At 37.8% G+C, this 17,407-nt stretch overlaps 2 protein-coding genes across 2 annotated transcripts in view; one reads left to right on the top strand and one right to left on the bottom strand.

The window, feature by feature from the left end:
- The window catches only part of LOC122558906 (uncharacterized), a 177,988-nt gene that overhangs the window by 71,664 nt on the left and 88,917 nt on the right, over positions 1-17,407 (top strand). The window lies entirely within an intron of this gene.
- Positions 1-17,407, bottom strand: part of LOC122558903 (inter-alpha-trypsin inhibitor heavy chain H3-like) — a 60,087-nt gene that overhangs the window by 12,163 nt on the left and 30,517 nt on the right. The window contains exons 15-16 of the mRNA XM_043707837.2: positions 13,987-14,147; positions 8,937-9,053 (exon numbers count right to left, since the gene is read on the bottom strand). Coding sequence (XP_043563772.2) covers positions 8,937-9,053; positions 13,987-14,147 — 278 coding nt within the window. The remainder of the gene's footprint in view (positions 1-8,936; positions 9,054-13,986; positions 14,148-17,407) is intronic.

Raw genomic sequence — 17,407 nt, 5'->3', positions numbered from 1 at the left:
AGGTTATAACTGGCAAGAAAGATTCAAGAGGCTGGAGTATTCTTGTCAAGAAAAGGCAGTGCTGAGAGGGAGGGAGAGGGTTGAATGGAGACAATTTGAGGGTCCTGTGATGATTTCAGTAGTGAAAGAACTTGATAGGATGGACATGGAGAAAATGTTTCCATTTGTGGGAAAGACCAAAGCTAGAAGCCTTAAATTTAGGGTTCTGGCAATCCCTAAATCAAACAGAGAATAAACTTCCTAAAGAGTTGTAAAAAGTAGGAATGTCCTACCACAAAGCTTAGCTGCAGTGATAGCATTGCTATGTGTAAGAGAAAGCTAAATAACCTTGAGTTATGAAAGAGAAAGGAAGGATATGTTGATTGCATTAGGTGGAACGGGATGAGAGGAAGCTTGCATGAAATGTTAGCAGAACTTTGTTGGGCTGTATGTTTCTGAGCTATAAACTTGAAATATTTGTAGTATTAACAAATTTTTTGGGAAACCTAATTACACAGATTAAAGAGATCATCTTATATACATGATAATGAAATATCTTACAATAGGTGAAAATGACCTCCATCCTTTTCTATGTCCTTTTGACTAGAACACCTTCTGTTAAGCTACATAACCTAAATTTTTGTTCAGCCAATTTATATCATTTAATTTCTTTCTCTCTTTGGAGTTCTCGGGTGTTTTACCCTTTCTTCCCTTGCTAATCTCTGTTTCTGGAGTTAAAGTATAAGCTTTCGAATTTCTATTTCTTTTACAAATTCCTAATTTTTTTTCTTTTTCTTGAGAATCTTAATATCATTTCTATCTCAATTACAACTGTATTTTAATCAAATAAGCTGAAACGCTGTACAGTGCTTCAGTTAATTTTTCTTCCTTCCTACCCGACATGTTCCGTTACTACCTCAGTTACATCAGGTTTTTCTGTCCCTGCTCTTAACCCTTACTCCAATTTTTCTTCTAATGCTATTAAACTGTTAAAATTGTGTTTTTTTGCAAATCACTTAGGAATAGTATTCTCTCTCCAGAAAAGTCATAGCAACAACAAAGCCATTACAAGAAGTATAGAAAAATTGACTATGAAAATGTTATCACTTTTAACATAAACAAAGTCCTAACACTCATTTTGTTTCTACATCTGCAAGGGGCAAGAGTCCTCAATTTATGTTCCAATAAGACAAGACTACCAACTTTATGTTATAATTCCAGGTGAAACCAGTAAATTTATGTTATGACTAGATTAGAGATCAGTAAGTGTTTTTTGCTTAACATTTGAAATCCTGGGTGCTTAGTAAAGAGTGAACTCACGGTATTCCATGAATTTTAACAAAAAAATTACTATACCAAGTTAGAAAAGTAACACAAATCTACAATACAAATTTACAGTTTATATTCTAGCTTGAGATAATATGGGTTAACAGAAACTGAAGTGAAACACCCCAAGTAGCAGATACAGTCAAGACAGTTTCATGAATTATTCAGCAATCTACCCAGAGTTTAGTGATACTGAGAGTGAGTAAATCTAATTAAATCATCAATATGCTACCACCACCTTACTCTGCCTGGCTGAGCTCATCCTCACTCTGAACAATTGTTTTAACTCCTCTCACTTTCTTCAAGTAATGGGGTGGCCATAGGTACCTGCACGGGCCTCAGTTATGCCCATCTCTTTATGGGGTATGTGGAACATTCCTTGCTCTAATCCTTTCCCAGCCCCCACCCACAACTCTTGCTCTGACATATCAATGATATCATTGGTGCTACTTTCCGCTCTTGTCTGGAATTGGAGAAGTACATCTATTTCATTTCCAATTTCCACCCTGCTCTCACCTTCACCTTGTCCATCTCTGACTTCTCTCTTCACTTCCTCAACATCTGTTTCCATTTCTGGGGATAGGTTGGCCACTAATATTCAGTACAAACTAACTGATTCCCACAGTTACCTTGAATATATATCGTCACACCCTACTTCCTGGACAGACTCTTCCATTCTCCCAGTTCCTTCATCTCAGTCATATCTGTTCTGATGATGCCACCTTTGACATGGGGGCCTCTGAAATACCCATATTGTTCCTCAACTGAGAATTCCCCAGCACCATTGTTGACAGGGCCCTCAGCCTGGTCTGACCCATCTCATGCACTTCAGTCCTCACCCATTGTCTTCCCTCCCACAACAGCGAAAGAGTCCCCCTTATCCTCACCTACCACCCCACCAGTATCCACATCCAGAGGATCATTAGCTGCCATTTCCACAACGTACTGCGGGATGCCACCACCAGACACATATTTCCCTCCCCTCCTTGTCAGCCTTCTACAAGGACTGTTCCATCTGGGACACCCTGGTTCATTCTTCCTTCGCTCCCAACACCCCTCCAACAGCCCCACGGCACCTTCCCCTGCAACCGCAGTAGGTGCATTTACTTCCTCCCTCCGCACTATCCAAAGGCCCAAATACACCTTCCAGGTGAATCAGTTCTTTACCTGCACTTCACCCAATCTAGTCTACTGCATTCGCTGCTCACAAACATGGTCTCCTCTATAATGGGAAAACGAAGCGTAGACTTGGTGACCCCTTTCCAGAACACCTATATTCTGGCCAAAAAAAAGATTCTGAGTTTCCAGTTGCCCGCCACTTCAACAACCACCTGCTCCCTTGCTAACATCTTTGTCTTAGTGAAGTTCAGCTGAGCTGGAAGAACAGCACCTCATTTTCCACTTGGGAAATCTACAGCCTTCTGACTCAATATCAAATTCAACCAGTTTAGAGCTTGAGGCACCTTCTCCGATGTCCTTATCGCCAACCCCCACACACCAGGCCTAGTTATCATATGTGTCAAGAGTGTGGTGCTGCAAAAGCACAGCAGGTCAGGTAGCATCTGAGGTGCAGTAAAATCAACATTTTGGGCAAAAACCCATTTGCCCAAAACATTGATTTTCCTGTTTCTTGGATGCTGCCTAACCTGCTGTGCTTTCCCAGCACCACACTCTTGATTCTAATCTCCAGCATCTGCAGTACTCACTTTCGCCTACACATTACCTATTGTTAGCCACTAATAGTCCCCATTAGTGGCCATTCATTTTGCTAGACTGACCACAATCCACTCCTTTGTCTGTCCAACTATGCTTCTGTCTCTTTGGGCTAGCTCCACCTATCGTTTACTCCTTATCCATTCCACCTGCCCTCCCCATCACCCCACCCTACCTTCTGCATAACAACCAACCTTTTCCTAGCTACCATCAGTTCTGATGAAGGGACCTGAAACATTAACCGTGATTTCTCTCCACAGATGCTGCCAGACCTGCTGAAAAATTTTCAGCAATTTCTGTTTTATTTCTGATTTCCAGCATCTGCTCTTCTTTCAGTTTCTCGCTTAGTCCTTGTCTTCTTCATTTTTGATGATCTAGCCTTGAAACTCCATCAAATTCTCTATGTCACAGACTGCCTTAACAGCTGCTCGTGAGTTGGCCATTCAATCTCTTCTCCAAGAACACATTCCTTCCTGAGACTCCTTGTAATCGTCTAATTGCTGTACAATTTCAACTTTTTGATGAACTTGTACTTTGCCTAAATTTTCTCAAGAAAATTCTCAACAAGGCTCCAACACACACTGCCTCTTCTTTTTCAAATGAGCTAACTTCCATCTGAGATTGCATCTCATGGGCTACATAAACACGACTCTAATATCTAATTGCTGGCACAATTTCTTTGAGTAGAACACTACAACCGATGGGCCTTTGCCCCAATTGCATGAAGCCAGTTAACAGCAGCACTTTACAACATGGTGTCACCTTCTCTCTTGTCTGTTGCTGACTACAACATGTCTGATCCCTGAGTTGCTGTTCACTGACCTTTGAATTGATTGAGTGATCTATTAAAAACCTTACAACAAGTTCCACTCTTGCTTTTGGGTAAGATCAAATGTAACCAGCAGTTGAACACCTCGTACTTAAATGTTACAATCTCAACAGGCTTCCAGCCCCCACAGTACAAATGGAAACAGAAAAAGATGTTATATTACAGACTGCAGTATGTCAAGAAGGTAGCTCATTGGCATCTTCTCAAGGGATGGGTAATAAATGTGATGCCCACATCCCAAGTATAAACAAGTATATTTTAAAAATAATCTTTGTGTTTTTTTTAAACCACTACAGATTTTTAAAAATTTGCTTGTTAGATTTTGCATGAGTGAACCAGTTAACTCTCAGGAAAAATTTGTAAATAAATTCATTCTTATACAATCCAATCTATGATATATCCCTGAAATGGTTAATGTAAACCTCTAATTAAAACATATTGTTAATATACATCTCGATTATTATTATAACATTCTGCATGTAGATATTCTAGATGTTCTGACATTTTATAAGCTTTCATTTCTGAAAGTAATTTGAAAAACATCTGTGACTAAAAGGTCAATGCTGTTCTGAAATAATAAAAATAACTAACTTTTCTGCTTAACTGCAAATGTATTTAGGGTCACTGCACTGGTCAAATGTAATCATTAACCATCAACATATTTGTTAATGTTGCATCATTGTGTCTCAAAAAATCAAACAAGAGCTACAGTGAAGGTCATAAAATAATTTCTCCTAATAGTGCTTGGAGTGCTGTGCAATTCCAAAACCTAAATATGAATAAATTCTTTCAAATATTCCTGAAGATTTGTTTGATATTAAAACAAAAATCAACATTGTCATTAAAACCCAAATATATTTGTATTTTCAAAAGAACAAAAAATAATGGCTGATAATGTACTCAATGATAGTAGATCATCTTCTATTTAATTTGTTACCTCTGGAACAGATCTACTGGCTCAGAGAACTCAAAATACCTATAGTACATGATAGTCTGCTATGCATCTGCTTAGAGGTGATGTCAGTCAAGAATACTGATTGTTACAGGTATGCACCATGGCTTGACTAAGGATTTAGGACAGGGAATGGTATTCCATAGCGTCACTCCCTACAGTGCTATGTCCACCCTGAGCTGATTATCCGAGAAATGCTGCATGCCTGTCTCTTGCATGGCTCAAACCATGTGCCCTTTAGAGAAGCAAAGCTCTACTGGCAGCCCAGTTTGTGCCAGAATGCTGCAAGTTTGCTCTAGTCTAATGTCACATGGTACAACTGGCTAATGCAATGTTAGCATTCTCATCTGGACCACACAGGCTCAAAAATATCTTTCATATACTCAGCAAACAATTATCATAAAGCAAAGAGAAATTGCTATGGAACCTGACATTATCTTGCATCCAGTAATGAAGATGTGCTTTCAAGACCTAGCTGCGCACCTAATAAAGCTGTTCCAGTACAACCACAGCTAAGTATCTCCCAAAAATGAGGGTAATTGTCCAGGCATGTCTTGTACACAAAAATCAGGAAAAATCCAATTTCCTAATTACTTGCAATTTAAGGGCCTGTATGACTTGGTGATTGTGTCCCTATCTCTGGGCCAAAAGCCTCAGTTCATGACCCACCTGCCCCAGACAGATATCACAACATGCCTGAATAAGCTGATTAAAATATCAACTTTTACATTTAAAGTGAGCTTTTGTGGTGCAGTGGCAATACCCCTACCTCTGGACCAGGAGGCCTAGGTTCAAGTCTCACCTGCTCCAGAGGTGTGCACTAACATCTCTGAACAGGTTGATAAGAAAATATCTACTGTTAATTAGAGTGCTATCAAGCAACATTTATTTAACAATAATTTACTCACCAATACCCAGTTTATAATTCCATCAGGTTCATTTAACTCCTGATCTCAGGCAAAAGAGATGAACTCAAGATGAGGTGAAAATGACTGCCTTTGGTATCCAGGCAGAATTAGAATAAATGTGGCACTGAGGGCTGGAATGTGACTTTCAGGTCAAGGGATGCATGTCCTATGCTGTTTTTTTTCCCTCCCAGGCTGCTATGGCTGGTCAAACAGCAGTTCCTCAAAATCCGAAAGCAGGATTTGAAGGGAAAGGGTGGGTAGTGGGAGAAAATTTAAGGTAATAGACCCATCATGATGATACAATCAGCAGCTTGCTTAGCTTGCCAAGTTGCAGACTGATGGTGTGCAATGAGATGTGAAGGGACATAAAACAAAAAGCATACTGCTATCTGCAATGTTCTCAGCTTCCTTGGATGACATGGGTTCTAACACACTGCCAATCAGAGTGTCACTTTTCATACCTATCTTGAACATTAATGTTTATTGCTGCATCACAATTCGGGAATCCCTCTGTCCTAGATGCTTCATTTTCTATCTTTTACATTACAGCAAATGCAACTTCCCTTTAAAAGACAGAAGCGGAAATTGCTGGCAAAACTCAGCAGGTCTTGTAGCATCTGTGGGGAAAAAGCAGACTTAACATTTCGGATCTGGTGACTCTTCATACAGTTCTGGTGTAGAGTCATCAGATCCAAAATGTTAACTCTTTCTGCCTAAAGATCTGCTGAGTTTTGCCATCAATTTCTGTTTTGTTTCAGATTTCCATGCAACTTCCGTTCTTTGTTTTATTCCTTTTAAGAGACGGAACTTTTCGTTAAGAACAGGGAATGTCCTCTCAGCGCAATGCAGTTTGTCCCACCTTCTGAGCACAGAGGCAGTGCAAAGAGGGCAGCCAAGCTTGGAAGCTGCTCAGTAATATGCTATAATCAAGTAAATGAAGCAGTAGCATCAAATTTGCATGTTTTTAAATCCAACGGAACTGGCAAAGGCAGTTCACAAATTGAGAAATACCCCATGCACAAAGAAAAAGTCAAATGAATATTTAGTCTCTGGTATTTTAGGCTTAAATCCTTTTAAAATCAACTACTGACGACTCAAGATTTTATTTTCAGTAAGATATAATGATGAAAGCAAATTTATAGAATTAATTTGCTTCTGACACTGGAAATGACTGAAAAAGAAATTAAAATATCTGTTTTTAATAATCAACTCCCTTTGTTCCTCTTGTCATGACAGAATTTGATTAGAATGTGTTATATCTACACATGAGAACTTGACTGCGTGTGGTGCTGTCAGAAGTATTTTTCCAAATAAAATAAATAAATGAGTTTGCATCAAATAGAAATGAAGCACCTTGATACAATTGGACTGAATCAGTGAGGCGATCAAGGGTAGTATTTGATTGTTAACTTTGTGGGATGACAAGATTTAGTGGAACAAACAGAAACAAATCAAATTAGATGAGTACCCAGAGTTTGTGGAACTAAATATAATCGCAGAGGTGGGGAGAGGGAAGACTGCAGAATGATTAGAAAATGAACAAGAGAATTTTTTAATCAAGGTATGGCTTGAAGAGAAATAGAAACTGTATGTTACCGAGCCTCTCATATTCTCCACACTATGGGATGGGCAAAGATTTCACAGGATTGATCATTTGACAGCTTGAGATGAATATAGGCAAAGGAAAGGACATAAGTACCTTTCTGCTATGGAGGATAAGGGTGAAGGTTGGCAAGAGACAAATTTGCATGGTTACAAAGCTCTCAGGTGAATATACTGAGCTTGATCCTATAATATAATCAAGGGCAGTGATTCAAGGTAAATAAATCATAGAAGATGCTCATAAATTTTCCTGGGATGTTGTATTGTTGGAAGTAGCAGTAGCATTGGAAGATAGGACAGTGAGAGAAGTACACAATCGCTTCTGTTATTGTAAGGGAATTTCAATTAACATGCTGCCTCACAGATGCCAGCTAAGGTAACAAACAAATAGAATGAGTGTACTGATGTTGCAAATAAATAGGTGGAAGCAATATGAACTATGAAGTAAATTCTAAAGGAGTTGGAAGGGCAGACAAACCTGGTGATAAATGTGCAAAAATCTTTGAAGGTGTTGGGGCAGACTGAGAAAGTGGTGCATATGGAATCCTAGGCTTTTCAAAAACAGCATGGAGAAGAACAGCAAGCTCCTTGTCAATTTTTTGAATTACCCCCAAGCTTAAAGAGCTTAGGATGTGCTTTCTCAACAGCAACACCTTGGACAATTGACATCAACTTGACAACCAATCTTTTTCTTTTTCTCCTGCAGTTTAAGTTATTGTGATCATTTAAAACTTGATCTGCTTGAAATTGACCTGATGAGCGCAAGATGAAAAGTTTCGGCAACTAATCTCTCTTTTCAGTAACTAAATCCCATTTCATATTTGAAAATCATGAACATTTCTGTGCTGAATCTTACTTGTGCAAGTGACATTGAATTTGCATGTATTTTAGAATTCATGATGTTGCTTTAGTAAAATCTGAGACAAGGAAATGATTTTCAACTATTGACCACAAACTAGGTAAATGCTTGATTTTGGATTATGTGTGTTGCAGTTCTATTTGTTGATGTTCATTTAACATGATGAGATTATATGAGGGAAAGTTTCATTGTATAATTCATATTAAAATTCCAAAGGTTGTTCTGTCAGTGCAGAAGGCTTTCAGAAATGTTGATTATTTTTATTCATGCAAGGATATTGGAAGACACCAAGTAATCGATGTTAAAGAACTTATTTAAGTGCAGTTTTTATAAAGTTACCATTAAAAATAAGCTTTTTACTGTTTCTTTGTATTATAAGTTTGTTGAAGAATAAGTTTCAAATTTGGCCATCTTCATTACATTGAGAAAATACTGTAATTAACTTATATTTGAGGAGTAAAGACAACAAAATACGGTTGAAGTTATATATTGCTTTAAGCATATTTTGAGCACAGGCATCTGTGCTCAAACAGCATTGAGGAATTTCATAAGCAAGTCAAGAATTCATACGAGTGCAATACTGCTCATAATTTCTCTCCCACCAAAAATATCCAATTATTTGAAATATTACTAATGTATTTTTACTTTCCTTGACCACTAATTGTTACTTTACAGTAACTAAAATTTATATTGTCTTCTTTCCCAATGAATATTGCTTATAGGAAAATTTGCAAACGAGAGTACATTTATTTGAAAAAAAAGTCTTACCAGATGATGCAAAATTTAATGTAGGGGAAGCACCTGACAAAAGGGTCCCCCTTTGTCGCAGATGAAAACCTGGTGATACAGTGGAATACTTTCTATTCTGCTGTTTCTGGCGTTTGGCTGGACCAAAGAAAACATTTTGAGATTCTCCTTAGATTCATTTGTATTATTCTCCATATCACCATTAGAAAACCCATTCTCTAAACATTTTTTTTAATCCAACAAGTTAGATGCAACTGTTGGGTTATATCAAATTTCAGGCTACATTACATGATATGTGAAAATATAATAATGCTGAAGTTTTTTTTAATAATTCTTCCCATTTCATTAAAAAGGAACTAAATCCATAGAGCACCTTTCACAATGAAAAAGAAATATGCCACAAAGCACTTTACTGCCAATAAAGCATTTTAAAGTGTCTTCACTGTTGTAATGTAGGGAAGCGTGACAACCAAGTTATGCAGTAAGCCTCCAAAAACAGCAATGTGATAATGATCAGACAATCTACTACTTTGTGTTGTCTCAGGGATAAATATCCAACAGGACTTTAATGGGAATACTCCTTCAGGAAGACTGATGGGATTTTTAACCATCTCCTGAGAGTGCATTTGGAGCATCAGTAGAATTACATATCGTGCTAAATTTCACTTCACTGCTTGCATTATAAACTCACAGAAATTAAAGTCAAACAGATTCTATATTGGGTGTCAGATCAAAACTCAAACAAACTTTGTTTGCTTTTCACAAGCATTTAGACCCTCTCCATAAAACCATTGTTCCCACATTGCAGGGTAAGACCATTGGAAATGTGAAAATGGAACCTATTTGAACGTAGTGATGACTGCAAACAACCGTGCTGGAATTGGATTTCCTGCATCTGCTATTCTCATCCTGCCCCCTTCCCAGGGCTGTCATCATCAGGAATACCACTTTTTCCTGGATGCCATCAGTTTTAAAGAAGCATCTCTGGACTCAAAATGTGAATTCTGTTTTCCCTGCTGAGTTTCTCCAGCAAGTTGTTTTTTTTATTGCTATGGAGTTGGAGAACAAGAATAAATAAGTCTTGCCACAAATGTATAAGGCTTAGATGAAACCACATTAGAGGCATTGTGTATGGTTTTGGTCTTCAAAATTAAGGAAGGATAAGGAAAGACAGTGCAATGAAGTTTCACTGGATTAAGAGCCTTTCTTATGAGGAGAGAGGGAGTAGCATTGGTGTTATACTTTCTGGAGTTTTAAGAATGGGAAGTGCTCAGGATATATATAAAATTCTCAGAAGGATGAACAGAGCTGATTATGAGATCTTATTTTTTTATTTGTCCAGAGTGCCAAAAGCTAGGCATTATAGTCTCTAAATAAGGGCACAGTCATTTTGAACTGAAGTGAAAAGCAATCTCTTCACTCAGATAATCATAAATCTTTGAAAGTCTCCAAGCCAGACTACTGTGGATGCTCAGTCATTATGTTTATTCAAGTATAAGATTGGTAAAAATTTGGGGAATCCAGGCTAATCAAAGTGTATTACAGTTAGGCAGGAAAGTCAAGCTACATGAGGGAAAAGTGGGCAATACTGCATTGGCCACATAGTAGACTACATATTTCTTTTGCTAAAATAGCAGTTTTTTCTTCATATAGAACTTTGAAACACTTATCATTAATCTAACATTGACTGCATTAATTGTTCAATGTCATTTAAAATTCAAATGCTAGACTTCACCTAAATCACTCAATTTCATTGCAGAAGAATCTTATTCACAATATTTGTGTGCAGCACCAGTCATTCACATATTTTTCTTTGATGAACTCAGGGAAGGTTGAGTTCCTAAGGATTAATCACAATCTTACTAAATGAACAGAGGCAAAGGGCTATCCAGCCGATCGTCTAATCACTTTTGTTTTATGCCTTTAAAAATGACCTCTGCAAGCGATAAATGAATAGGGTCTACTTATAAAAGCTCAAGACACGGTGGCACAGTGGTTAGCACTGCTGCCTCACAGCGCCAGAGACCCGGGTTCAATTCCAGCCTCGGGTGACTGACTGTGTGGAGTTTGCACATTCTCCCCGTGTCTGCGTGGGTTTCCTCCGGGTGCTCCGGTTTCCTCCCACAGTCACAAAGATGTGCAGGTCAGGTGAATTGGCCAGGCTAAATTGCCCATAGTGTTAGGTAAGGGGTAAACATAGGGGTATGGGTGGGTTGCGCTTCGGCGGGGCGGTGTGGACTTGTTGGGCCGAAGGGCCTGTTTCCACACTGTAATCTAATCTAATCTAATCTAATCTAATTATCTAAATTGTGCAAGTCAAACAATGTAAATATTCATGGTTGTGAGTATTTCTAGGGCTTGGAGTTGGAGTAAATCAGTTTATTGTTCTACAAATTGGAGAAATTAAGCCACTTACATCAGCATTATTCCCTCAAGATTGGTGTTTCCTACTATGGTTTGAATGCTCCCACAATCCAATCACAAGGTTACCGGTTGCTATCAATATATAACTGAAGGTCAGAAAGTGTTACCCTGCTAGAACTACAAAGTTACAGGCACAATGTACCAGAGGTAGGTTAAAATGGGGTTCTAAGGGGAATTGTTACCATTGATAGTTTAATCTGGAGAAAAAATAAGAAACATGTTGATGCTGAAGCATTTACAAACATTAATTACAGATTACTGGAACTAAGAAAGAGTTCTTGAAGTCTTTACTTTTTTAATTTTCATTTTTCATGGAATTGAGTAAATTAGGTGAAGTCTAGCTGCTCTTTTGTGACACTGCCTCTAAACAATTCTGGAATTATCTCTGACTGCCTGTAAAATCATTGGAATATTTTAACTCCACTCGAATTCAAAAGTTCCATGGCGCTCTCCCTATTGTTGATGAAATGGATCAGCTGGTTATGAGGATGCTTCTTTTAAAAAAACATTAGTTCCTACCAATGAAGTATTTAGAGGCTACATAGACCATACACTGGTATGAAAAACTTAACGAAATACTCATAGAACATTTTATGAAAAACACAATAAGGAATGAGTTTCAGCTACCATTTGAAGAATTTTGGCTGTGGTCTACTACCTTCACATCATCCAGCTATAGTTGTGAATATCACAACCAAACTCAACTTTTATGCATGGGATTCATGTCAGACAGCAGAGAGCTTTCTTGAAAATCAATATGAGTCTGGTCCAGCCAAATATTTGTCGTCAAGTAACGATTGTTTATTTTTGGAGAACACACTATCTGTTTGCTTGACATCATAGCATGGAAACAAAAAATGACTGTCCAGTTTTACTGGGACAAGTTTCCACATTTCTGAACAGAAAGTATACTAATGCTCATGTTGTGTGCACAAATTGCTATTCTTCTTTAGGAACTCAACCTTCCCTGAGTTCAAAGTATAATATGCGAACGTATGGTGGTGCACACAGATATTATGAACAAGATTTTCCTGCAATGACGTTGAGTGGATGAGGTGATTTGAATTTAAATTGGCAAAGGACAATTTATTCAGTCAATGTTAGATTAATGGAAAGCATTTCAAAGTTCTGTATGCAAAAAACTGCCAATTTTGAGATAGGAACATAGTCAACTATGTAGTCAATATTTTATTGCTCACTTTGCCCTAAAATTCCTTACCTAAAGTGAAGAATTGGTTATACAAGTAGATAAAGTGCATTAATAGCCTGAAACAGTGGGAGAGCAGCCAGTGTATGACCTTGCCTGTCTTTATCAGGTTATAGTCCAAAAGGTTTACAGTATTTGCAAGCAGTAGCTTTCGGAGCACTGCTCCTTCATCTATCTGAAGCACTTCAAAAGATAGTGCTTCCAAATAAACCTGTTGGACTATACCTGGTGTTGTGTGATTTTTAACTTTGTCCACACCAGTGCAACACCGGCTTCTCTACATCATGTCTTTATCAGCTCGTTGGACTCCTTATAGCACTGGTTTACAATCCTGGAGGTGAAAGATGTGACATTCAGTGCCGCTTCCACAATCTTCATGTGGTTCAAAACACCTTTTGGGCTCCTACACATGAAACCCAACAGCCTCATTCTCCTTTTGTGGCACCCCCATCTGGGAGTGATTGGAGGTCAGTCTCACTAAAACTCTCAACCATTTTGCCTTTGTACATACACTCCCTTCTTTAGATGTCTCTGCTAAAACTTCCAGTGGAAGATGCTCAAAATCACATATGAAAAATCAGTTACAGTGACTGGTGAACTCACTGAGGCAAATATGTTTCTATTTAGGTGCCAATGTTCAGTAGAAGGTTGATGGGCATAAATCTCAGACTAAGGACAAAATCCAGCATAAATTACTTTATGGAAATTTGGGGCTAGGTGTTTATTAAATATCTTAATTTTCAGTTCAGGTGATAAACAAACCTAGACTTGGTTTCTTTTTGAATCTGTGCCCCAAACAATGTTGTTTTAGACAATTTATTTCTCCCAGATCAGGCATATCAGGGCAACTTTCCACATGCTGGGTTGTGACTAATGTTGTGGCTCATGGAACAGCTCAGCTAGGGACACAATTCTTTAGTACTATTCCAAATAGTAGGCACCATACGCTTTGCAGCATCCAGTGCCTTCAGTGGTTTCTTGATATTTCATAAATAGGTTCAATTAGCTGAAGACTGGCATTTGTGATGCAGGGGCTCTTAGGAGGAGGCCTAAACCGATAATCTATTCAGTACCTCTGTTTGAAGATATTGTACGTGCAAATGCTTAAGTTTGCAGTTTTAAGAAATATTATAATGTTTCACTGTTTCTTTCCTGGAAGTACACATATTTGCATACATGTCTAAAAAAATTATTATGACAATACCAATGAATGAATCATTTTCATTAATGTGACTGTAGCTTTAAAATAACAAAAGGAATATACTTTAAGCCTTCTAAGTGCATGGGCTTCAATCACTAATGGTATTTTTGAGGGTCATTCTGCATTTTCTGCAATAAATATTTCCTTTGTTTAAACTATGACTAACGTCTTTGCCAAAGTATAAATGAAATTCTAAAAACAGTAATTTAAAACCCAAAGAACTAAATAAAAATGAATACCATTTTTAATGGGTTTGTCAGCCATGGCAATTACATCCATTTTGTTCTCCTCAGGTTTTGTCACAACCATTGAAGTTAGTGGTGTTACAAAACTGTACTTCAATGAAAGTTCCAAGGCCCTGGCTGTTAGTTTTTTATTTTCTCCTGCATCCGCTGAAATTCTGAAAGTGTAACAGATTGCACAGGTTATGCACTATTCCAAGACAAAAAAGCAATCAATTTTTCTCCGTTCCGGCTTTCCATCTTGTTTTCTCCTTCCTCCTCTTCTGAAAGCAATGACTGATGCTAAGGTATAATTCAAAGACGGACAATTTTCCCAATTTATATTCTTCACTGGGGAGATTGGTTTTAGTGGGGTAGACTATTTGACCAAGATGCTGACAATTTCATTGTCATCCCCATTCATATTGTTACAAGGGCAAGGTTTTATAAGATGGTCATGTATTTGACTATCTCTAATTCAAGGAAAAATTGAGTAGTCAAGATGGTGATATGATCTGTGACAGATGTGCCTGAGAACAAATCTGTGTGCTTTGATTACCATGTAGATCTGAGACCCAAGTTCAGACTAATTGAAAACATTCACATCTGTAAACAAAGGTAGGAGCAGTTGGGACAAATGAACTTATTTTCTGTCTCAAAGTTTTTGGAGCGAAAGAAAGATGAAAATGAAATATCTCGGGCAGTCAAAGCCTTCAGCTAGTCAGGTCATCAGAAAGGAGAAGGCTTATTTGAGTTGTGGCAGATTATTTTACAAAATAATCTTGGAGCCTCAACGTACAGGTCAATGATTATTTACTGGGCTAAACTTGGGCTACTCGAGAAAAAGATTCCAATGTCGCACTCCAACTCAATGATGATTCATCAGATACTTATTCATTGTAAGTAATGTAGTTAGTACATTACTTAAATTCTGAAGCACAAAAGTGGCAAGGTGCCAGTTACCCCCTGGTCTTCCTACTCCCTATTTTCCCAGCTGACAACCTATCTACTCTCTGAAGCCAGCGCTTTGTTCACATCCTTGACTAAACTCCACTGCTTTGTCTTCTCAGTGTGGTATGGGATCATTTTCACATTCCATTCCCAAATAAAGCCTCAGGGTTAATGCAGGTTCAGCCATGTTGCATTTTCACGCATCAGAGTGTGGTTATGCGTTTTAACCAATTTGCTATTTAACCTGACTATTGTCTTGTGTAAGAATGAATGGAAAATGCATCTTAAATGATTATTACTTATAAAGTTAATTAAAACTCTACCTTATTCTAATTCCAGCTGGAAATTCATGTGGATTTTTACAGGTTAACTCATCTCTAATGCATATTGCTCCTAACAATTTGTGAGCTGTTAGTTGGAATGTGGGAGGGAAGATTTTCTCTGGTCAAAGTGTGGAGGTGCCAGTGTTGGACTGGGGTGAACAAAGTTAAAAATCACACAACACCAGATTATCGCCCAACAGGTTTATTTGGAAGTACAAGCTTTCGGAGTGCTGCTCCTTCATCAGGTAGTGGAGTAGGATCATAGGACACAGAGTCTATAGCAAAATATCAGTGTCATACAACTGATGCAATATATTGAACAAACCCAGATTGGGCCTGAACCCATTCTAAAAGATGAAAGACTTAACAGCAATCTAGGTTTGTTCAATATATTGTATCAGTTATATGACACCATGATCTTTTGCTATAAATTCTGTGTCCTATGATCCTGCTGCTGACAAAGGAGCAGAGCTCCGAAAGCTTATACTTCCAAATAAACCTGTTGGACTATAACCTGGCATTGTGTGATTTTTTTAAACTCTGGTCAATTTTAGATTTTAGAATTGCTATGATGAGGCAGGGAGGAAAAATTGCCAGAGTGGACCTTACTGCTGGCAGTCAGATTGAGAATCCTCTGATTATTGAGAGAAGTATCTTTCAAAGGTCACTCAACCTGTCACTTGGTGAAACAAATGAACATGGTAGATGCTGGCATTGACTTCAGATTATTTCCTGAAAAGTCTATAATCTTGTGGAGAGCTTTCTGTTTGTGTGGTTTAGGGGTTTTAGACCATTTGAAGACATGAATAAGGGTTACCTTTTCTGTAGATCACAGTATTTGGTGCCTATTAGGTAATGTTTAGTCAACGTTTCTTTTAGTTTGTTTGTCAAGATAGAAGTCTTAAAACTTACAATCATATTGTGCAATTCCAATTATCCCATTACTAGAAATGCTAATATACTTTTAAACATTATGAGCCCCTATGGGGGATTACAGCTGTACAAACATATTTTTAAAAATTAATTCAGTTCATTCATGGAATAGGAGTGTTATTGATATGGCCAGAATTTATTGCCTATCACTAATTAAGTTTGAGAAAGTGGGGATAACTGCCTTCAGAGTTCTTGCAGTTTGTGTGATGTATGTACACCCAATGCACTATTAGCTTCAACAGCACTCAAGAAGTTTGACACCATCCAGGATAAAAAAAGCCCGCTTAATTGGCAACACATCTACAAACATCCACTCCCCCATCACCGAAGCTCAGTAACAACAGTGTGTACTACCTACAAGATACACAGCAGAAATTCAGAGCTCCTTAGGCAGCACCTTCCAACTCACGATGACTTCCACCTTGAAGAACTAGAACAGCAGAACCATGGGAACACCACCACATGCAAGTTCCTCTCACTACCTTGACTTGAAAATGTGTTCCTGTTCCTTAAGTATCATTGGTTCAAAATCCCTTAAAAACATTATGGAGCCAAAACAAAACTCAAATCTCTTTTTCTGCAGTTATGTAGTTTCACTGGCAAGAAAAGTCACTGACTGGCTATTCAATCTCAATCTCATTCTCCTGCATACAAACTGATGAGTTGGCATCGACAGCTGGTTTAAATCATTTAGCTTAATTCAGTGTTGCTAAAAACTGGTGCAGTCGTTAGTACAGTTTTCAAGCTGTCAGTCTAATACTTTTATCTTCATTCAGATTTCTTGACTCTTTAAAACGTTATCAGAGGAACCAATACAGTGCCTAAATTTGGAACAAACCTCCAGTAGAATGTATTTAAGTCTGAATCCTGCAAAATCTCTCATTTTATCTTGCACTGGAAAAATCCAAGGTAGCCCTTTTTTACTGCTCTAGATTCGAATTAGCCTTATCAAAATAACTTTTAGCTTGGCAACTTTTTTTTTTACCAAGTTTATAACCAAATGAATACTTTATATTCAAACAACTTGTTTCAGCATTATAAAATAATCCTCCAACAAAACAATTGAATCATCAATATATGCAAGACAATTGCATAATCCTTCAATGATTTAGTTGATTAATCTTTGAAAGGTTACACGTACATTTTCATTCTGAATGGTATTTTTCTCAGAAATTTCATACAAAGTTTAGAAGTGAACTATGAGCCTTGGATTTTTAAAAACTAATTTAAGG

The sequence above is a fragment of the Chiloscyllium plagiosum genome, unplaced genomic scaffold, assembly GCF_037043375.1.
Source record: "Chiloscyllium plagiosum isolate Xiang-an unplaced genomic scaffold, Cpla_swu_hap1 HiC_scaffold_14, whole genome shotgun sequence".
In the NCBI taxonomy this organism is placed as follows: domain Eukaryota; kingdom Metazoa; phylum Chordata; class Chondrichthyes; order Orectolobiformes; family Hemiscylliidae; genus Chiloscyllium; species Chiloscyllium plagiosum.
Note: the sequence above shows the minus strand (reverse complement) of the source record. Positions and strands in the feature narration are given on the sequence as shown.